Here is a 23,087-nt window from a genome sequence, read left to right as displayed (position 1 = left end):
GATTCTGTGGTGAAACTACCCTCGACTCTACTCTGTTTTCCTGGAATGCCATAGTCGCGGGACAGACGCCACCGCTTGGACTACTCTAACCAGTGGACAACCTGACCTTTCATCATACTTCACCTCTGATAAGTATTGCTCAAATTTTAAGTGAAAAGTAAACTGCTAATATCAATGCCTTTTGTGCGCGTTTGACGTGTGCTTATTGTGTATAGTATAGTGTAGTGTATAATGTTCTTTTTCTTTTTTTCGTGGGTCAAACGGACACTGGATGAAAACTGCGTATTCAGAGGCAACAGACGTTTGGAGACAATGTGGCACTCGGTGGGTGCTGAACGTGGCCTGGGTGACACCTCACATGGTACGCAGTTATCCAAGACGTATAATGCAATTGTATTGTTAAAGCAACTGTAATGTAAAATATTCAACTACATTAACACCATCAACCCTATTCCCAAACTTCCTCTTAAAAGAAATAAAGACATACCCGAGTTTAGAGTAATTTCTCCCCTTAGAGTTAAGATAGAAGGACATTGAAGACATTGAATGCTCCATTAAGGAGCGAGGATAGACGGGACTTTCGTATTTTTCAAGTCCTTTATTTATTCACATATATAACTAAAGTGTTTGATAACCGAATTCTTTTCTACGGTAATTCAAACTATAGATAGCTTCTTTTGAGTAACTATTAACTTGAAAATTTGAGGAATATAGTAAAATTAGGTAATATTTTGAATACACCACTAAAAGGCGCGCTTTCGAAAGTTTTCGTGTTGTATAAAATTGGAGTTGTTCGCGTCCTAGGTCCATGTATCCCTACCATCAACTCACAGCCCAGAATTAGTGTGCCCAGAATACATGTGCACAATAAGATCGACGAACATTCCGTGGGTAGATAGAGATAGGACGTTTTGGTCACTTGACTAGAGTTGCCCGGTTTCGTAGTATGATTTTAAAACAAAAAGGCGTATAATATCCTGCATGACCGGTGCAACAGGTTCCTCAGTAGTATTGCGATATGCCAGGAGAAAAGTAGAAGAGGGGGGTTAGTGTAGGGAAGGCAATCAAATGGTAGGCGATACCCCCTCTCTTCATCTTATGTCGAGGCACATCCCAGCACTCCTCCTCAGTCGCTCCTGAGACTTCGAAGGGTGCGGGTCGTGGCGGTTTTTAATCTGTTCCTAGATTAGCCTCATCTGACCTATGTCAAAGGCCCTTGAGACTTCGCGGGTACGTCATCCTTGCTCAGCGATGATATGGGCTGCGGGATACGAAGCATCCATCCAGGCCAGTATCAAGTGGACAACTTGATCATTCACCATCGGTGACCACTGATAAGTATTGCTCCCATTTTTAATGAAAAGTGAGCCGCCAGCATTAACACCTTGTCTGCTTGCGCGTGTTTAGTGCGTGTGTAAAGTGTTTGGTTGACGTTGGCTTAGTGCGTATAGTGTAGTGTTTTATTATTAATCTCGAGATTTCAATTACAGATTCTCCCCCTCTTCTGGTCGAGAAGCTATAAATACCCTTGGGGAACGATGAACTTCTCAGTCGCGCTTGAACCTCCAGAGAGTGCGGATCGTTCTGGTGATTCTGTGGTGGAACTACTCTGGACTCTACTTCGTTTTCATGGAGTGACATAGTCACTGGACAGGCGCCACCGCTTGGACTACACAGACCAGTGGACAACTTGACCTTTCATCATACTTTACCACTGATAAGTATTGCTCCTATTTTTAATGAAAAGTGAGCCGCCAGCATTATCAGCTTGTGTGCTTGTGCGCGCGCGTGCTTAGTGTATACGCAAAGTGTTTCGTTGACGTGTGCTTAATGCGTATAGTGTAGTGTTTTATTATGAACCGCGAAATGTCAGTTTTAGATTCCCTCTCATCTGGTCGAGAAGGTATAAATACCCTTGGGGACGATGAACTTCTCAGTCGCGCTTGAACCTCCAGAGAGTGCGGATCGTTCTGGTGATTCTGTGGTGGAACTACTCTGGACTCTACTTCGTTTTCATGGAGTGACATAGTCACTGGACAGGCGCCACCGCTTGGACTACACAGACCAGTGGCCAACTTGACATTTCATCAAACTTTATCTCTGATAAGTATTCCTCAAATTTTAAGTGAAAAGTGAATTGCTAATACCAACTCCTTTTGTGCGCGTGTTTGATGTGTGCTTAGTGTGTATAGTATAATGTTCTGTCTCTTTTTTTCATGGGTGAAACAAACACTGGATCAAAACAGCGGATTCAGAGGCAACAGATGCCTGGAGACGATGTGGACATCCATGGGTGCTGAACGTGGCTTGCGGGAGACCTTACATGCTACGCAGTTATCCAAGACGTATAATGCAATTGTATTGTCAAAGCAACTGTAATGTAAAATATTCAACTACATTAACACCATCAACCCTATTCCCAAACTTCCTCTTAAAAGAAATAAAGACATACCCGAGTTTAGAGTAATTTCTCCCCTTAGAGTTAAGATAGAAGGACATTGAAGAAATTGAATGCTCCGTTAAGGAGCGAGGATAGCCGGGATTTTCGTATTTTTCAAGTCCTTTATTTATTCACATATATAACTAAAATTTTTGATAACCGAATTCTTTTCTACGGTAATTCAAACTATAGATAGCTTCTTTTGAGTAACTATTAACTTGAAAATTTGAGGAATATAGTAAAATTTGATAATATTTTGAATGTGCTACTAAAAGGGGAGCTTTTGAAAGTTTTCGTGTTGCATAAAGCGAGGATCGTTCGCATCCTAGGTCCATGTATACCGACCGTCGACTCACAGCCCAGAGTTAGTGTGCCCAGAATGCTCGTGCACAATAAGATCGATGTACATTCCGTTGGCAGATAGAGATAGGACGTTTTGGACACTTGACTAAAGTTGCCCAGTTTCTTAGAATGATTTTAAAACAAAAAGGCGAAAATATCCTGCACGACCGGTGCAACAGGTTCCTCAGCCGTATTGCGATTTGCCGGGACAAAAGTAGAAGAGTCGGGATACAGTAGGAAAGGCAATCGAGTGGTAGGCAAAAACCCCCCTCCCCTACATATATCCCGGTACGTCCCACCTCTGCTCCAGGGTCGCTCCTAGGATTTCGAGGGGTGCGAGTCCAGGCGGTTTTTAGTCTGTTCCTAGATTAACCTCCCCTGACCCGTGTCAAAGGCCCATGGGACTTCGTGGACACGCCATCCTTGATGAGTGATGTGACTATGGGCTGCGTGATACGAAGCATTTATCCAGGCCAGCATCAAGTGGACAACTTGATCATTCATCGTCCTTCATCACTGATAAGTATTGCTCCCATTTTTAATGAAAAGTGAGCCGTCAGCATTAAGACCTTGTGTGCTTGGGCGTGCGCGTGATTAGTGCATGGATAAAGTTTCTCGTTGACGTATGCTTAGTGTGTATAGTGTAGTGTTTTATTATTAATCTCGAGATTTCAATTACAGATTCCCCCTCTTCTGGTCGAGAAGGTATAAGTACCCTTGGAGAACGATGAACTGCTCAGTCGCGCTTGAACCTCCAGAGAGTGCAGATCGTTCTGGTAATTCTGTGGTTGAAACTACCCTGGACTCTACCCTGTTTTCCTGGAGTGCAATTGTCACTGGACGGACGCCACCGCTTGGACTACTCTGACCAGTGGGCAGCTTGAACATTCATCATACTTTACCTCTGATAAGTATTGCTGAAATTTTAAGTGAAAAGTGAATTGCTAACATTAATGCCTATTGTGTGTCTTTAAAGTGTGCTTTGTATGCATAGTATAGTGTAGTGTATAATGTTCTTTCTCTTTTTTTATGGGTCAAACGAATACTGGGTTAAAACAGCGCATTCAGAGGCAACAGATATTTGGAGACGACGTGGACCTCCATGGGTGCGGAACGTGGCTTGATGGAGACATTACACGATACTCAGTTATCCACCACGTAAAATGCAATTGTATTGTCAAAGCAACTGTAATGTAAAATATTCAACTACATTAACACCACCAACCCTATTCCCATACTTCCTCTTGAAAGAAATAAAGACATACCCGAGTTTAGAGTAATTTCTCCCCTTAGAGTTAAGCTAGAAGGACAGGGTAGACATTGAATGCTCCATTAAGGAGCAAGGATAGACGGGACTTCCGTATTTTTCAAGTCCTCTATTATTTATTCACATGTATAAATGAAACTTTTGAAACCCCGTCGTTTGTAAGGTAATTCAAGCTGTAATTAGCTAGTTTTGAATAACTATTAACTGGAAAGTCTTCGGAATATAGTAAAATTTGATAATATTTTGAATGTGCTACTAATAGGCGCGCTTTTGAAAGTTTTCGTGTTGTATAAAATTGGGGCTGTTCGTATCCTAGGCCCATGTATCCCTACCGTCAACACACAGCCCAGAATTAGTATGCCCAGAATACTCATGCACAGTGAGATTCACATACGCTCCGTGGTAGATAGAGATAGGACGTTTAGGAAACCTGATTAAAGTTGCGCGGATTGTTAGTGTGATTTTAGAATAAGAAGGCGTAAGTATCGTGCACGACCGGCGTAGCACGTTCCTCAGCAGTATTGCGATATGCGGGGACAAAAGTAGAAGAGTGGGGATAGCGTAGGAAAGGTAATCAAATGGTAGGCGATACCCTCCCTCTTCTTCTTATGTCACGGCACATCCCAGCACTGCTCCTCAGTCACTCCTGTGACGTCGAAGGGTGCGGATCGTGGCGGTTTTTAGTCTGTTCCTAGATCAGCCTCACCTGACTCATGTCAAAGGCTTTGGGACTTCGCGGGTACGCCATCCTTGGTCAGTGTTCAGACCATGCGCTGCGGGATACGAAGCATCCATCGAGGGCCGTCAACAAGTGGACAACTTGACCCTTCAACGTCCGTGACCACTGATAAGTATTGCTCCCATTTTTAATGAAAAGTGAGCCTTAGTGTGCAGTATGTAGTGTATAACGTTTTCAATTTTGTTTTCCGAGATCAAACAGACACCAGATGAAAACATCGCATTCAGATGCAGCTGGAGTCTCTGGAGCATTACTGGAGTCCACTGGATCCTCCTTGGGTGCTGTTTCTATACACTACGCAGCTACCGAATAGTGAATCGCAAGTAAAATGCAATTGTTGTATAAAATACAATGTAAAATATTGGAATACATTCATCCCAATCCAATTCCCATACTTCTTCTTAGAAAAAATAAAGATATAGGAGAGTTGAGAGTAATTTCTACCCCAAAAATTAAGATGTAAGGACAGGAAGGACTTTGAATATTCCATTAAAGAGTCAGAACAGACGGGTCTTTCATAGTTTCGAAGTGCTTTATTCGTTTACATACGCGACTAATATAATTTCAAGTCCAAATTTCTTTCTAAGGTAATTCAAGTTTTACATTAGTCAGTTTTCATTGAGATAGTAATGTTCATTTATTATAAGACGATGACGATGTAGAATATTTAACGAAGGCAGTAAAGACTGTAATATTTCGAATATTTTATTAAAATAAAGGTAGATGGAACTTTGAAAGTTTTCCTAATGTATAAGATTAGGGTTGTTAGCAGCCTATCCCCACGCGTCCCCACTCAGCCCAAAATGTCCATGCCCCGTAATGTCATTCGTTCCGTGGCAATCGAAGAGATAGGACACTTTAGATAACTCGTTATTTCCAAGGCACTTGAGGTATATAATTCGACTTTTCCAATAAGCATTGCCATCAATATTTAGCAAACGATTGAAGAGTAAAATAAAGCCACCGTATAACATTTCATTTTTCTTTATTCTTCAGGGGTCAAACAAGCATCCAACGAAGCGTCGCATCTCCAGGTTGATCTGTGGAGAACGGTGTAACCATTTGTCGTGGCAAGATGTCCTCCAGGAACGTCACAACGTGGAAATGTGCGCGCAGCTCACGGCGTTCGAGTGAATTGCATGTGGCGCCCTCACTTTCCCACTTTATGACGTCACTGGAAGACATTTTGGAAACGATCCCGCACCACCAACGCCCTCCTCAATCGCTTCTGAGACTTTGGAGGAGACAGATCGTGGCAGTCCTTGGTTAATTGCTTCGGCTGTCCCATATTAAAGGCCCATGGGACTATAAGGGTGCGTCATCCTAGAGCAGGGAGCAGGCCATGCGCCACGAGATACAGAACATCCATCGAGGGACATCATCAAGCGTCTTCAGTTGAAGAATGTAATCATAGGTAAGGTTTCAGTTTAAATCTTCCTTTTACGTCTTTGATGAGCCGACTATTAATCTTATATCTATCTGTTTCAGGCCAGGTAGCCAGCATGGTTGTATGGCATGCATTGACACGACAGGAGGAATGCAAAGTACTTTACTGTCAAGAAGCTTCGTCGTGAAGATAGAGGACAACTGCTTGCATTTGTTGAAAAATTGTGTGTGTCATGATGTGTATTAATTATATGTGTTAAAAATTGATCTTTATGTTGTATGTACAAAATACGTCTGTATAAAATCCTCTGCCTTAAAAAAATAAAAGTCTTTGTAGAAATAACCATGTGTGCTTATTTACACCACAATCTTGCCATGTTCCTTTCATATCCATTCGGTAATCAAAATTCCATTTTCCTTCAATTTTTCGATAGACCTCCTTGCATATCATGTTCTCCTAATAACTTAGTCGATTTTCGGGCAAAAGCTGAATTTTGATTCCCGCCAATTTTTGGTAGACCTCCTTGCATATCATGTTCTCCTAATAACTTAGTCGATTTTCGGGCAAAAGCTGAATTTTGATTCCCGCCAATTTTTGGTAGACCTCCTTGCATATCATGTTCTCCTAATAACTTAGTCGATTTTCGGGCAAAAGCTGAATTTTGATTCCCGCCAATTTTTGGTAGACCTCCTTGCATATCATGTTCTCCTAATAACTTAGTCGATTTTCGGGCAAAAGCTGAATTTTGGTTCCCGCCAATTTTTGGTAGACCTCTTCGCATATCATGTTCTCCTATTAACTTAGTCGATTTTGGCCAAAACTGAGATTCCGTTTCCCGCCAATTTTTCGATCGACCTCTTCGGCTATCATGTTCTCCTATTAACTTAGTCGATTTTGGCCAAAACTGAGATTCCGTTTCCCGCCAATTTTTCGATCGACCTCTTCGCCTATCATGTTCTCCTATTAACTTAGTCGATTTTGGCCAAAACTGAGATTCTGTTTCCCGCCAATTTTTTGATCGACCTCTTCGCCTATCATGTTCTCCTAATAACTTAGTCGATTTTTAGCAAAACTGAGATTCTGTTTCCCGCCAATTTTTCGATAGACCTCCTCGCATATCATGTTCTCCTGATACTTTTGCGCATTTAAAGGACCAGCTAAAGTACGTTTCCCGCAAATTTTTAAAGATGCTGCGATATCTCTTTTTATATCATGTTCTCCTCAAACTTTTGCTTATTTTCTTAGCAATATATAACTTTGGGGCAGGAATAAATGCAAGTATTAGGAGAACATGATACTAAAAGAGGTCTATTCTTTACATATCGTTTGCTATGTGCTAACGGTTAGGAAACAGGATTTGTGATGGAAGAAATAAATCATTAGTCGCATATACCTTTTACTACTGTCTTTTTATTGTTATAAATCAAGTTACATGATATATAAAATACATTTCAACTTATGCATGCTGTGTTCAGGACTCACAGAGGTTCCAATCGGCACCAGTCGTCTGACGTGCTCCACGAACTGGATTCATATTATCGTTTCACCGCGACAGGCGTCAATGAAAGACTCAGGAGAAAGTGATGCTTTCACTCGGTGTCTCGTTGACCTCTGAAAAAGGAACAAAGCCATATTCACTACGGACACTATATACACTCTAATATATCAACGAGCGCACACAAGATATTAATGCTGGTCGCTCACCTTTTGTTTAAAACGTGCGCAGTACTCGTCAGCGGTCATGGTAGTCCAAGGAATGTTGGCTGTCCAGCAGCTGTCGTAGTACAGGACGCCATCTTGGACCGGTACGTAGCACACCCTCCAGAGGGCGCTGTTGTACGGCATCCCCGCGGCATATGATACGATCACTTCCTGATGAGCTGAGGATGTCCTCGCGGATCATATTTGAGGACGGGAACCACGAAATGCTAACCCGAGAACCGTCTGAGGACCACTACGATCCGCACTCTTCCAAAGCTCCAGGACGACTGAGGAAAGAGATAGCTTTTGACCCTCGGAAAACCGCTTCTCTGTAACCGCACTACTGCCAGTCCTGTGCCGCGGAGGCAGTCTGAACCTGAAACGTTTAAGTAAAAACTCGATAGATGTCGGGTCAAAACAAGCCTGAACTTGAGTGAATCGAATATTTACTAGGTCAGAGAAGGACAGACACATTCTTCAGTCGCTCGCGAGGTTTCGAAGGGTGCGGATCGTGGCAACATTCGGTTGGATTTTAGGCTAGCCTCCCATGGTTTATATCGAAAACCCGCGGGACGATCAGGGTACGCCATACTTGTTCAGTGATCACATCAAACGCCGCGGGATTGCCACACAACAGCGTCCTCTGGAGGGTATGCTACGTACCGGTCCAAGATGGCGTCCTGTACTACGACAGCTGCTGGACAGCCAACATTCCTTGGACTACCATGACCGCTGACGAGTACTGCGCACGTTTTAAACAAAAGGTGAGCGACCAGCATTAATATCTTGTGTGCGCTCGTTGATATATTAGAGTGTATATAGTGTCCGTAGTGAATATGGCTTTGTTCCTTTTTCAGAGGTCAACGAGACACCGAGTGAAAGCATCACTTTCTCCTGAGTCTTTCATTGACGCCTGTCGCGGTGAAACGATAATATGAATCCAGTTCGTGGAGCACGTCAGACGACTGGTGCCGATTGGAACCTCTGTGAGTCCTGAACACAGCATGCATAAGTTGAAATGTATTTTATATATCATGTAACTTGATTTATAACAATAAAAAGACAGTAGTAAAAGGTATATGCGACTAATGATTTATTTCTTCCATCACAAATCCTGTTTCCTAACCGTTAGCACATAGCAAACGATATGTAAAGAATAGACCTCTTTTAGTATCATGTTCTCCTAATACTTGCATTTATTCCTGCCCCAAAGTTATATATTGCTAAGAAAATAAGCAAAAGTTTGAGGAGAACATGATATAAAAAGAGATATCGCAGCATCTTTAAAAATTTGCGGGAAACGTACTTTAGCTGGTCCTTTAAATGCGCAAAAGTATCAGGAGAACATGATATGCGAGGAGGTCTATCGAAAAATTGGCGGGAAACAGAATCTCAGTTTTGCTAAAAATCGACTAAGTTATTAGGAGAACATGATAGGCGAAGAGGTCGATCAAAAAATTGGCGGGAAACAGAATCTCAGTTTTGGCCAAAATCGACTAAGTTAATAGGAGAACATGATAGGCGAAGAGGTCGATCGAAAAATTGGCGGGAAACGGAATCTCAGTTTTGGCCAAAATCGACTAAGTTAATAGGAGAACATGATAGCCGAAGAGGTCGATCGAAAAATTGGCGGGAAACGGAATCTCAGTTTTGGCCAAAATCGACTAAGTTAATAGGAGAACATGATATGCGAAGAGGTCTACCAAAAATTGGCGGGAACCAAAATTCAGCTTTTGCCCGAAAATCGACTAAGTTATTAGGAGAACATGATATGCAAGGAGGTCTACCAAAAATTGGCGGGAATCAAAATTCAGCTTTTGCCCGAAAATCGACTAAGTTATTAGGAGAACATGATATGCAAGGAGGTCTACCAAAAATTGGCGGGAATCAAAATTCAGCTTTTGCCCGAAAATCGACTAAGTTATTAGGAGAACATGATATGCAAGGAGGTCTACCAAAAATTGGCGGGAATCAAAATTCAGCTTTTGCCCGAAAATCGACTAAGTTATTAGGAGAACATGATATGCAAGGAGGTCTATCGAAAAATTGAAGGAAAATGGAATTTTGATTACCGAATGGATATGAAAGGAACATGGCAAGATTGTGGTGTAAATAAGCACACATGGTTATTTCTACAAAGACTTTTATTTTTTTAAGGCAGAGGATTTTATACAGACGTATTTTGTACATACAACATAAAGATCAATTTTTAACACATATAATTAATACACATCATGACACACACAATTTTTCAACAAATGCAAGCAGTTGTCCTCTATCTTCACGACGAAGCTTCTTGACAGTAAAGTACTTTGCATTCCTCCTGTCGTGTCAATGCATGCCATACAACCATGCTGGCTACCTGGCCTGAAACAGATAGATATAAGATTAATAGTCGGCTCATCAAAGACGTAAAAGGAAGATTTAAACTGAAACCTTACCTATGATTACATTCTTCAACTGAAGACGCTTGATGATGTCCCTCGATGGATGTTCTGTATCTCGTGGCGCATGGCCTGCTCCCTGCTCTAGGATGACGCACCCTTATAGTCCCATGGGCCTTTAATATGGGACAGCCGAAGCAATTAACCAAGGACTGCCACGATCTGTCTCCTCCAAAGTCTCAGAAGCGATTGAGGAGGGCGTTGGTGGTGCGGGATCGTTTCCAAAATGTCTTCCAGTGACGTCATAAAGTGGGAAAGTGAGGGCGCCACATGCAATTCACTCGAACGCCGTGAGCTGCGCGCACATTTCCACGTTGTGACGTTCCTGGAGGACATCTTGCCACGACAAATGGTTACACCGTTCTCCACAGATCAACCTGGAGATGCGACGCTTCGTTGGATGCTTGTTTGACCCCTGAAGAATAAAGAAAAATGAAATGTTATACGGTGGCTTTATTTTACTCTTCAATCGTTTGCTAAATATTGATGGCAATGCTTATTGGAAAAGTCGAATTATATACCTCAAGTGCCTTGGAAATAACGAGTTATCTAAAGTGTCCTATCTCTTCGATTGCCACGGAACGAATGACATTACGGGGCATGGACATTTTGGGCTGAGTGGGGACGCGTGGGGATAGGCTGCTAACAACCCTAATCTTATACATTAGGAAAACTTTCAAAGTTCCATCTACCTTTATTTTAATAAAATATTCGAAATATTACAGTCTTTACTGCCTTCGTTAAATATTCTACATCGTCATCGTCTTATAATAAATGAACATTACTATCTCAATGAAAACTGACTAATGTAAAACTTGAATTACCTTAGAAAGAAATTTGGACTTGAAATTATATTAGTCGCGTATGTAAACGAATAAAGCACTTCGAAACTATGAAAGACCCGTCTGTTCTGACTCTTTAATGGAATATTCAAAGTCCTTCCTGTCCTTACATCTTAATTTTTGGGGTAGAAATTACTCTCAACTCTCCTATATCTTTATTTTTTCTAAGAAGAAGTATGGGAATTGGATTGGGATGAATGTATTCCAATATTTTACATTGTATTTTATACAACAATTGCATTTTACTTGCGATTCACTATTCGGTAGCTGCGTAGTGTATAGAAACAGCACCCAAGGAGGATCCAGTGGACTCCAGTAATGCTCCAGAGACTCCAGCTGCATCTGAATGCGATGTTTTCATCTGGTGTCTGTTTGATCTCGGAAAACAAAATTGAAAACGTTATACACTACATACTGCACACTAAGGCTCACTTTTCATTAAAAATGGGAGCAATACTTATCAGTGGTCACGGACGTTGAAGGGTCAAGTTGTCCACTTGTTGACGGCCCTCGATGGATGCTTCGTATCCCGCAGCGCATGGTCTGAACACTGACCAAGGATGGCGTACCCGCGAAGTCCCAAAGCCTTTGACATGAGTCAGGTGAGGCTGATCTAGGAACAGACTAAAAACCGCCACGATCCGCACCCTTCGACGTCACAGGAGTGACTGAGGAGCAGTGCTGGGATGTGCCGTGACATAAGAAGAAGAGGGAGGGTATCGCCTACCATTTGATTACCTTTCCTACGCTATCCCCACTCTTCTACTTTTGTCCCCGCATATCGCAATACTGCTGAGGAACGTGCTACGCCGGTCGTGCACGATACTTACGCCTTCTTATTCTAAAATCACACTAACAATCCGCGCAACTTTAATCAGGTTTCCTAAACGTCCTATCTCTATCTACCACGGAGCGTATGTGAATCTCACTGTGCATGAGTATTCTGGGCATACTAATTCTGGGCTGTGTGTTGACGGTAGGGATACATGGGCCTAGGATACGAACAGCCCCAATTTTATACAACACGAAAACTTTCAAAAGCGCGCCTATTAGTAGCACATTCAAAATATTATCAAATTTTACTATATTCCGAAGACTTTCCAGTTAATAGTTATTCAAAACTAGCTAATTACAGCTTGAATTACCTTACAAACGACGGGGTTTCAAAAGTTTCATTTATACATGTGAATAAATAATAGAGGACTTGAAAAATACGGAAGTCCCGTCTATCCTTGCTCCTTAATGGAGCATTCAATGTCTACCCTGTCCTTCTAGCTTAACTCTAAGGGGAGAAATTACTCTAAACTCGGGTATGTCTTTATTTCTTTCAAGAGGAAGTATGGGAATAGGGTTGGTGGTGTTAATGTAGTTGAATATTTTACATTACAGTTGCTTTGACAATACAATTGCATTTTACGTGGTGGATAACTGAGTATCGTGTAATGTCTCCATCAAGCCACGTTCCGCACCCATGGAGGTCCACGTCGTCTCCAAATATCTGTTGCCTCTGAATGCGCTGTTTTAACCCAGTATTCGTTTGACCCATAAAAAAAGAGAAAGAACATTATACACTACACTATACTATGCATACAAAGCACACTTTAAAGACACACAATAGGCATTAATGTTAGCAATTCACTTTTCACTTAAAATTTCAGCAATACTTATCAGAGGTAAAGTATGATGAATGTTCAAGCTGCCCACTGGTCAGAGTAGTCCAAGCGGTGGCGTCCGTCCAGTGACAATTGCACTCCAGGAAAACAGGGTAGAGTCCAGGGTAGTTTCAACCACAGAATTACCAGAACGATCTGCACTCTCTGGAGGTTCAAGCGCGACTGAGCAGTTCATCGTTCTCCAAGGGTACTTATACCTTCTCGACCAGAAGAGGGGGAATCTGTAATTGAAATCTCGAGATTAATAATAAAACACTACACTATACACACTAAGCATACGTCAACGAGAAACTTTATCCATGCACTAATCACGCGCACGCCCAAGCACACAAGGTCTTAATGCTGACGGCTCACTTTTCATTAAAAATGGGAGCAATACTTATCAGTGATGAAGGACGATGAATGATCAAGTTGTCCACTTGATGCTGGCCTGGATAAATGCTTCGTATCACGCAGCCCATAGTCACATCACTCATCAAGGATGGCGTGTCCACGAAGTCCCATGGGCCTTTGACACGGGTCAGGGGAGGTTAATCTAGGAACAGACTAAAAACCGCCTGGACTCGCACCCCTCGAAATCCTAGGAGCGACCCTGGAGCAGAGGTGGGACGTACCGGGATATATGTAGGGGAGGGGGGTTTTTGCCTACCACTCGATTGCCTTTCCTACTGTATCCCGACTCTTCTACTTTTGTCCCGGCAAATCGCAATACGGCTGAGGAACCTGTTGCACCGGTCGTGCAGGATATTTTCGCCTTTTTGTTTTAAAATCATTCTAAGAAACTGGGCAACTTTAGTCAAGTGTCCAAAACGTCCTATCTCTATCTGCCAACGGAATGTACATCGATCTTATTGTGCACGAGCATTCTGGGCACACTAACTCTGGGCTGTGAGTCGACGGTCGGTATACATGGACCTAGGATGCGAACGATCCTCGCTTTATGCAACACGAAAACTTTCAAAAGCTCCCCTTTTAGTAGCACATTCAAAATATTATCAAATTTTACTATATTCCTCAAATTTTCAAGTTAATAGTTACTCAAAAGAAGCTATCTATAGTTTGAATTACCGTAGAAAAGAATTCGGTTATCAAAAATTTTAGTTATATATGTGAATAAATAAAGGACTTGAAAAATACGAAAATCCCGGCTATCCTCGCTCCTTAACGGAGCATTCAATTTCTTCAATGTCCTTCTATCTTAACTCTAAGGGGAGAAATTACTCTAAACTCGGGTATGTCTTTATTTCTTTTAAGAGGAAGTTTGGGAATAGGGTTGATGGTGTTAATGTAGTTGAATATTTTACATTACAGTTGCTTTGACAATACAATTGCATTATACGTCTTGGATAACTGCGTAGCATGTAAGGTCTCCCGCAAGCCACGTTCAGCACCCATGGATGTCCACATCGTCTCCAGGCATCTGTTGCCTCTGAATCCGCTGTTTTGATCCGTTTTCATCCAATGTTCGTTTGACCCATGAAAAAAGAGAAAGAACATTATACACTACACTATACTATACATACTAAGCACACGTTGAACACACACAATAGGCTTTAATATTATCAGTTCGCTTTTCACTTAAAATTTGAGCAATACTTATCAGAGATAAAGTTTGATGAAATGTCAAGTTGGCCACTGGTCAGAGTAGTTCAAGCGGTGGCATCTATGCAGCGACTATGCCACTCCACGAAAACAGGGTAGAGTCCAGGGTAGTTTCAACCACAGAATCACCAGAACGATCTGCACTCTCTGGAAGTTCAAGCGCGACTGAGCAGTTCATCGTTCCCCAAGGGTATTTATACCTTCTCGACCAGAAGAGACTGAATCTAAAACTGAAATTTCGCGGTTCATAATAAAACACTTCACTATACGCATTAAGGCCACGTCAACCAAACACTTTGCGTATACACTAAGCACGCGCGCGCACACGCACACAGGCTGATAATGCTGGCAGCTCACTTTTCATTAAAAATGGGAGCAATACTTATCTGTGGTAAAGTATGGATGAAAGGTCAAGTTGTCCACTGGTCAGAGTAGTCCAAGTGGCGGCGTCTGTCCAGTGACTATGGCACTTCACGAAAACAGGCTAGAGTCCAGGATAGCTCCATCGCAGAAACACCAGAATTATCTGCACTCTCTGGAGGTTCAAGCGCGACTGAGGAATTGACCGTTCTGCAAGGGTATTTATACCTTCTCGAACAGAAGAGGGACAATCTGGAACTGAAATTTCTAAATTAATAGTAAAACACTACACTATGCACACTAATCATACGTCAAACAGAGACTTTATCCATGCACTCAGCACGCGCACGACCAAGCACATAAGGTCTTAATGCTGGCATCTCACTTTTCATTAAAAGTGGGGGAATACTTATCGGTGGTCAAGGAGGATGAATGATCAAGTTGTCCACTTGATACTGGCCTGGATGGATGCTTCGTATCCTGCAGCCCATAATCTCATCACTGAGGAAGGATGGCGTGTCCATGAAGTCCCAAGGGCCTTTGACATGGGTCAGGGGAGTCGAATCTAGGAACAGACTAAAAACCACTACGACCCTCACCCTTCGAAGTCTTAAGAGCGACTGCGGAGCGGTGTTCGGATGTATCGGTATATAAGTAGTGGAGGAGGGGGGGGTTTGCCTACCATTTAAGTGCCTTCCCGGTTGTATCCCCACTCTTCTACTTTTGTCCCAGCATATCGCAATACTGCTGAGGAACGTGTTGCGCCTATCGCGCACGATATCTACGTCTTTTTTATTTTAATTTCACACTTGCAAACCTGGTAACTTGAACCAGGTCTCCGACGTGTCCTATTTCTTTGTCTACCACGGAGCGTATGTGAATCTCATTGTACACGATTATTCTGGGCATACTAATTCTGGGCTGTGTGTTGACGGTGAGGATACATGGGCCTAGGATACGAACGAACCCAATTTTATACAACACGGAAGCTTTCAAAAGCGCGCCTATTAGCAGCATATTCAAAATATTATCTGATTTTACTATATTCCGAAGACTTTCCAGTTAATAGTTACTCAAAACTAGCTAATTATAGCTTGAATTACCTTACAAACGACGGGGTTTCAAAAGTTTCATTTACATATGTGAATAAATAGAGGACATGAAAAATACGGAAGTCCCGTCTATCCTTGCTCCTTAATGGAGCATTCAATGTCTACCCTGTCCTTCTAACTTAACTCTAAGGGGAGAAATTACTCTAAACTCGGGTATGTCTTTATTTCTTTGAAGAGGAAGTATGGGAATAGGGTTGGTGCTGTTAATGTAGTTGAATATTTTACATTACAGATGCTTTGACAATACAATTCCATTTTACGTGGTGGATAATTGAGTACCGTGTAACGTCTCCAGCAAGCCACGTTCAGCACCCATGGAAGTCCACATCGTCTCCAGGCATCTCTTGCCTCTGACTCCGCTGTTTTAGTCCAGTGTTTGTTTCACCCATGAAAAAAAGAGACAGAATATTATACTATACACACTAAGCACACGTCAAACACACGCGCAAAAGACATTGGTATTAGCAATTCACTTTTCACTTAAAATTTGAGGAACACTTATCAGAGGTAAAGGTCAAGTTGTCCGCTGGTCAGAGTAGTTCAAGCGGTGGCGCCTGTCCAGTGACAATATCACTCCACGAAAACAGGGTAGAGTCCAGGGTAGTTTCAACCACAGAATCACCAGACTGATCTGCACTCTCTGAAGGTTCAAGCGCGACTGAGCCGTTCATCGTTCCCCGAGGGTATTTATACCTTCTCGAACAGAAGAGTGGGAATCTAAAACTGAAATTTCGCGGTTCAGAATAAAACACTACACTGTACGCATTAAGACGACGTCAACCAAACACTTTGCATATAAACTAAGCACGCGCGCGCACAAGCACACAAGCTGTTAATGCTGGCGGCTCACTTTTCATTCAAAATGGGAGCAATACTTATCAGTGGTAAAGTATGGATGAAAGGTGAAGTTGTCCACTGGTCAGAGTAGTCCAAGTGGTGGTGTCTGTCCAGTGGCCATGGCACTTCACGAAAACAGGCTAGAGTCCAGGACAGCTCCATCACAGAATCACCAGAATTATCTGCACTCTCTGGAGGTTCAGGCGCGACTGAGGAATTGACCGTTCTGCAAGGGTATTTATACCTTCTCGAACAGAAGAGGGACAATCTGGAACTGAAATTTCTAAATTAATAGTAAAACACTACACTATGCACACTAAGCATACGTCAAACAGAGACTTTATCCATGCACTCAGCACGCGCACGATCAAGCACATAAGGTCTTAATGCTGGCATCTCACTTTTCATTAAAAGTGGGGGGAATACTTATCGGTGGTCAAGGAGGATGAATGATCAAGTTGTCCACTTGATACTGGCCTGGATGGATGCTTCGTATCCTGCAGCCCATAATCTCATCACTGAGGAAGGATGGCGTGTCCATGAAGTCCCAAGGGCCTTTGACATGGGTCAGGGGAGTCGAATCTAGGAACAGACTAAAAACCACTACGACCCTCACCCTTCGAAGTCTTAAAAGCGACTGAGAAGTGGTGTTCGCATGCACCTGTTTATAAGTGGGGGGTGGGGGCGGCTACCATTTAACCGCCTTTTCGGCTGTATCCCCACTCTTCTACTTTTGTCCTGGCATATCGCAATACTGCTGAGGAACGTGTTGCGCCTATTGGGCACCATATCTACGTCTTTTTTATTTTAATTTCACACTTGCAAACCTGGTAACTTGAACCAGGTCTCCAGCGTGTCCTATTGCTTTGTCTACCACGGAGCGTATGTCAATCGTATTGTGCACGAGTATTCTAGGCACACTAATTCTGGACTGTGTGTAGACGGTGGGGATACATGGGCCTAGGTTGCGAACTGCTCCAATTTTATACAATATAAAAACCTTCAAAAGCGCGACTATTAGCCGCATATTCAAAATATTATCTAATTTTACTGTATTCGGAAATCTTTCTAGTTAAGAGTTACTCAAAACTAGCTATCTATAGTTTGAATTACCTTAGAAAATAATTGGAGTTTAAATTACTTCAGTTATATATGGGAATAAATAAAGGACTTGAAGATACGAAAGTCTTGTCTATCCTTGTTCCTTAATGGAGCATTCAATCTCCTTCCCGTCCTTCTATCTTAACTCTAAGGGTAGAAATTACTCTGAACTCAGGTATATCTTTATTCCTTATAAGGGGAAGTATGAGAATAGGATTGGTATCAATGTAGTTGAATATTTTACAATACAATGCTTTGACGATACAATTGCACTTTACTTGCCACTTACTGCGTGTCCGATAATTCTGTAGTGTGTTGCAACTCATGCAACCTGTGTTCAGTACCCACAGAGATTGTCATCTGACGTTCTCCATCCGCCATGATGTCCACAGTGAAAAACTCGGAAGAAAGCGATGTGTTTCCATTGGATGTCTGTTTGATCACTAAATAGGAAACAGAACATATTCATTATACACGCTAAGCAGACGTCAAATACATACTACACATACACTAAGCACACACGCGCGAACACATCAGGTATTAATGTTGGCAGCTGACTTTTTATTTCGAATTTCATCGATACTTATCAGTGGTCAAAAATGATGAATGATCAGGCTGCCCAGTGCTACGTGTAGTCCGAGGATTGATGAAGGGTCCAGCAGCTTTGATATCTTTCAAGAAAGTATGATCCTGGGCCAGGATGTCCCTCCAGTGGATCACTACCGCGATCCGCACGCTCCGGAGTCATCGGAGCGACTGCGAAATGCAGCGTCCTCCCGGGCTATTTATACTCTCCCGAGGAGTATGTGGAGGGGATCACGAATGAGCTTATGAGATTAATTTTCAAAAAGTAACAGTTTTATATGAAAATGTAATACATAAATGATATGAGGAGTTGAATTCAACAATTCCATAAGTATTTTTTATTGTACACGATCTTATAGGACACAAATTAAAAGCATTGTTCTTAATTTGTTGAGTTCTGCCTTACCACCTACAGCACCCGAAATGTTCCGGCCATATTTAATTTTAATTCCTGCCACTAGTAGCGTTGTATCGTTAGCTGCAGACTGTATCGGTTATGTCGGGTGTTATACGAAAATGGTAAGCGCTTTCGTGAGCAGTGCGTGCATCCCCAAACAGGTGACAAAGGAAGACATTGAATGGTTGGTCTCTGTAAAAATTCTTTGTCAATATTCATAACTTAAAATTATAATCGTCAGATGGCGCTCCGTTCGTCAGATCCAGGATCAGTAATAAGGCTGAGCGAATGTCTATAATGTTTCAGGGTTTATGTTCTATCTAAGTTGTATATTTTCATCTATTTTGCAATAAATAAATAAGTATTGAACTCGATATTGTTGCTCAATTAATCCTAGTTACCCTATTGTAATTCTATTCCTTCGTACTAAATAAAAATAAATAATTGAATTTATTATTTTATTTATTACCTCAAACATTTTAAAAAATGTGGAATTTGTATTATGTATTTTAGAAATAATTATCCGCAATATATACCTATAATTATTTAATAATATAAATTATTATATAACACTTGAATTTTAAAAGTATCTTTAAGGTTAATATTAAAATTTTGAGGTTAGTTAGGAAACTAACCTATCTAATATAATCGTAGAGGTGTCAACACATGAAATATATGTATATCTTTCACCGGCTCTTCTTGAGTGTTAAACTTATTTCTATTTTCTCATAACAATAATGGCACAAATGTTTCGAAAAGTCTTATTAGACTTCAAATATGACAACCCAGTGTTTCGAAAATTCTATCATTCTATTAATGCTGAGTTCACCCATATATCGTATAGAAATACAAATATTGTTCTTAAAAACGGAGTGTCGTTGAGTTACTTTTTAAATGAACGAAAGTTTTCAGTGAGACAAGATACTCCTTCGCATCAAAGACTTCATACATGCTTTCTTGAAGGTCCACTATGTTCTCGAAGCAGTATTAGAATTAACTGTGTTAGTCATTATAGCCCTATAATTAATGGTATTAAACATAACTCAACTTCAACAAATGCTGTACTAAATCAAGCCATTGCGTACAATAATGGTATAGTCAGAAGTATTGCTGAAAGCTTACCAGTCGAATGCATCATGGATGTCTTCAGGATGATGCATTCTACTGTAGGTTTACCATGGTGGGCAACCATAGTTCTTACAACTGTTCTTCTAAGGACATTCATAATGTTACCATTAACCATACATCAAGTGAGTGTTAAGGCTACTTTATTGCAGTAATCTCATAAGATTCTTCTGTTTTCTGATGGATGAAGTATTTTATGAGTGATCAATATTCCAGCATCAAGTTATAGCCAAGCTGGAAAATCTGAAGCACGAAATGAAAGATGTAACGAAGACACTAAAACTTGAGATGAAAATGGCATTGCTTAATACACAGTGGGATTCACAATATGCAGCACGCATGTATAATGATTCTGTAAGTAATTTTGTGTGATATTTATTAATTGTACATATGACTATAATTTTTATTCTTTTTTAAAGGTAAGAAAACAATGGAATGAATTAGTTCTCAGAGAAAACTGTCATCCATTTAAAATTACCGCAATAGCAATATTACAAATGCCATTATGGTTGGGTTGCTCATTTGCCATAAGAAACTTCTATTTAAAGTTACCACATTTGGATAGTCGTAAGTACGTTGTTATTTATTCATTGTAAGTTAGGAATAATGATATTCTAAAAAGAGATATTTTACAGGTGCTGATCAAGATTTTCTTGAACTCACAACAGGTGGTTTTGGGTGGATACAGGATCTCACAGACGTGGATCATACATTCGTATTGCCTGTAATTTTTTGTGTCTCTAATTTGGCTATAATAGAAGTATGTTCATTAATATATTCCTGTTCCCTTGAATTAAACAAGAATATTTTTCTATTAAAGAAACATTTTTGTAGCTACAGCAGCTGTTATATAAAAAACATAACTCAAGATTCAGAAGAATATTTACGAATTTTATTCGAGTACTAACCATTTTAATGACGGGACTAATGGCGTACATACCATCGGTATTTTTTAATTCAGTCATCTAATAAACATACTTATTTTCGAAGTATAACTCTGCATATTATAATTCATAAAATAAATATTTCAGTGCTTGACCTTATTCTGGACCACTAATACAGTTTGTACGCTACTCCAAAATATTCTACTAATGTCCCCGCAGTTTCGTCGACTCGGACGAATACCTAAAACCGATTCTGAATCGCAACAACCATATACAAAATTGTGGAAAGATTTAAAAAGCAAATTTCGATTACCAGCGAAATTGTCATAAACAGTTCTGTAAGTATCAATATCAATCGACATATATTCTCGTTAAAAAAATTTTCTTTAGTTGTACATACTGGGCATCATGTGCCCGTTTATTTTCAAGAAATAAATAAATATATGATTAAGTACTTTTTGATACAATAAACTCAATAATTTTATGCATTGATGGATATAAAGATAGCACTGAACTTATCATCCGTACTTGTTAATCAACAGCGTTAACGCGTGAACGTCCTAAATGTGTTAATTTCATTTTAAAATATCCTTTCGTGAAAAGACTGAAACGTTTCGCGCAACTGCAGTCTTACGCGATCTCTAGAACTAAGGTCGTTAAAAATGATTAGTTGCATTAATCGTCGATAACGAAAATAGACATTTAATCGTTGGAAAAAAAGCTTATTATTAGATAACATGCTGCAGTTCCTTGTTTATACTTAGAAGATACGTATATAAAATCCATTTCTTCGAGAAACATGCCATTTGGGGCTCGACAAGCGGATTTGCAAGGACAACATGGCCAAGAGGATGCTGTCCACGATCTTGCTGTGCCTGGTTTTAGCCGTCGTTCTCTTCTGTGGTTCTGCCCAGGTATAACGAAACGTTTTGTCCAGTTTTGTCCATTTCGACTGAAACAATGAGGCACGTTAGTGACGAAAAATTACAGTATTGATATATTACTTCAATAGTTCATTCTAATTTAGACTGATGTTGCCATTTGTTTATACTAACTGGAAGAATAACTCACCTCAGTGTTATCGGTTGTTGAAAAGTGCAGATAAAAGACCTAGACTTTGAATCGAGAAACCTCGAGGAAGATAGATACTAATTTATTTAAAGTACCTATATTATATGCTTACATATATTGTTTTAATAATTTTAGGGATACGTTATGCCATATCCAGGTGACTGCACGAAATATCAGCAGTGCGATATCAGCGGATGTTTCGTTCTGAGCTGTGGTGCAGGAACTGAATTTAATCCCAACATTGGAACTTGCGATTATCCCCTAGCAGATCGTACAAATTGTGCTAATCGTTATTGAATCAGTGACATTGTTTTTCTGAAGATATATCAGCAAGACAGTGAGAAAGCAAATCGAGCCTTTGTCCTTCTCTAATGATTTTCGACGAAATGGAATTAGATAATAAAACATATTGAACACTATCAATGTTTCACGTTATTAAGACCCATGAACTATGCAGCTGCAATCTCTGTCCGCAATTATTATATCAATAATTATATTCCTTGTCTCAATTTTTGTATGTAAGCTTCGAGTTTGCAACTGTGTATGTAAATCTACTAACAAAAGGCATTTAATATATTAGGGAATACTGTTTTTGTTTCGAGTATCGACAAATTAGTTATTACTGATAGTGCACTTCAATGAGCATCTGATGCTTTATGCAAATTGACTTTTGGCTATAACAAACGCTCTGTCATAGTGCATAGATGACCTTTGTCCAAGTGACAAAGTGATAAACGATAATGATGTTATGATCTTGCGGAATTCGCGGAACTAAGGTCGTAAAAAATGTCACCTTGCACTTATCGTGAATGAAGGAAACGGGCATGAATGGTCTCGCTGGGAAGAGTGAGCTTCAGACTTGAAGTCTACTGCAAAACAAATCCCCCCAAAAATTTATGCAGATCGGGAGAGTAGTTTGAATTAGGCAAAGATTTAGGGAAGAACCACCCTCTCTTTTTCGAGCTGCAGCGGAATAAACAAATTTTTCTGGAAAATGTCAACTCAGACAAATTTTTCCAGAATATCTTATTTAATACATACTTACTAAGTTTGTCAAGAATACTATGCAACAAGTCTGTAAATAAAATGTGAATCATATGACAATAACAGCAATTGGTATACAAATTTATACAGTTTGAAATATAACTTACAATTGGTCAAAATATAATTACAATATG

At 40.5% G+C, this 23,087-nt stretch overlaps 2 protein-coding genes and 4 long non-coding RNA genes across 8 annotated transcripts; 4 read left to right on the top strand and 2 right to left on the bottom strand.

Annotated features, from left to right (window-relative positions):
- Positions 1-3,462: 3,462 nt before the first annotated feature.
- LOC143182526 (uncharacterized) lies at positions 3,463-6,507 on the top strand. Its single transcript, XR_013002466.1, has 3 exons — positions 3,463-5,111; positions 5,785-6,202; positions 6,277-6,507. It is a non-coding gene; the product is annotated as an uncharacterized LOC143182526 (long non-coding RNA).
- A 1,058-nt stretch (positions 6,508-7,565) lies between these two features.
- LOC143182452 (uncharacterized) lies at positions 7,566-8,195 on the bottom strand. Its single transcript, XR_013002433.1, has 2 exons — positions 7,880-8,195; positions 7,566-7,786 (listed from the first exon to the last, which is right to left on the bottom strand). It is a non-coding gene; the product is annotated as an uncharacterized LOC143182452 (long non-coding RNA).
- A 182-nt stretch (positions 8,196-8,377) lies between these two features.
- LOC143182471 (uncharacterized) lies at positions 8,378-8,954 on the top strand. Its single transcript, XR_013002444.1, has 2 exons — positions 8,378-8,640; positions 8,734-8,954. It is a non-coding gene; the product is annotated as an uncharacterized LOC143182471 (long non-coding RNA).
- A 1,058-nt stretch (positions 8,955-10,012) lies between these two features.
- LOC143182255 (uncharacterized) lies at positions 10,013-13,057 on the bottom strand. Its single transcript, XR_013002415.1, has 3 exons — positions 11,409-13,057; positions 10,318-10,735; positions 10,013-10,243 (listed from the first exon to the last, which is right to left on the bottom strand). It is a non-coding gene; the product is annotated as an uncharacterized LOC143182255 (long non-coding RNA).
- A 6,422-nt stretch (positions 13,058-19,479) lies between these two features.
- Positions 19,480-21,749, top strand: LOC143182161 (cytochrome c oxidase assembly protein COX18, mitochondrial). 3 transcript variants are annotated; one of them, XM_076382987.1, is made up of 7 exons: positions 19,480-20,079; positions 20,171-20,308; positions 20,374-20,521; positions 20,590-20,714; positions 20,789-20,899; positions 20,986-21,176; positions 21,634-21,749. In XM_076382987.1, the coding sequence occupies exons 1-6, from the start codon at positions 19,567-19,569 to the stop codon at positions 21,166-21,168; spliced, it is 1,218 nt and encodes a 405-aa protein (XP_076239102.1). In that variant the 5' UTR covers positions 19,480-19,566; the 3' UTR covers positions 21,169-21,176; positions 21,634-21,749. The 3 variants fall into 3 exon arrangements, with proteins under 3 accessions (XP_076239102.1, XP_076239103.1, XP_076239104.1); XM_076382988.1 differs by having other exon boundaries at positions 21,585-21,714; XM_076382989.1 differs by having other exon boundaries at positions 21,560-21,651.
- Positions 21,615-22,328, top strand: LOC143182162 (putative chitinase 10). The gene is made up of 2 exons (XM_076382990.1): positions 21,615-21,752; positions 22,045-22,328. Exons 1-2 carry the CDS (start codon positions 21,678-21,680, stop codon positions 22,204-22,206), a joined length of 237 nt encoding a protein of 78 aa, XP_076239105.1. The 5' UTR covers positions 21,615-21,677; the 3' UTR covers positions 22,207-22,328.
- The last annotated feature ends 759 nt before the right edge of the window (positions 22,329-23,087 follow it).

The sequence above is a fragment of the Calliopsis andreniformis genome, chromosome 8 (assembly GCF_051401765.1).
Source record: "Calliopsis andreniformis isolate RMS-2024a chromosome 8, iyCalAndr_principal, whole genome shotgun sequence".
NCBI classification, from domain to species: domain Eukaryota; kingdom Metazoa; phylum Arthropoda; class Insecta; order Hymenoptera; family Andrenidae; genus Calliopsis; species Calliopsis andreniformis.
This window is presented reverse-complemented; position numbering and strand designations above follow the sequence as displayed.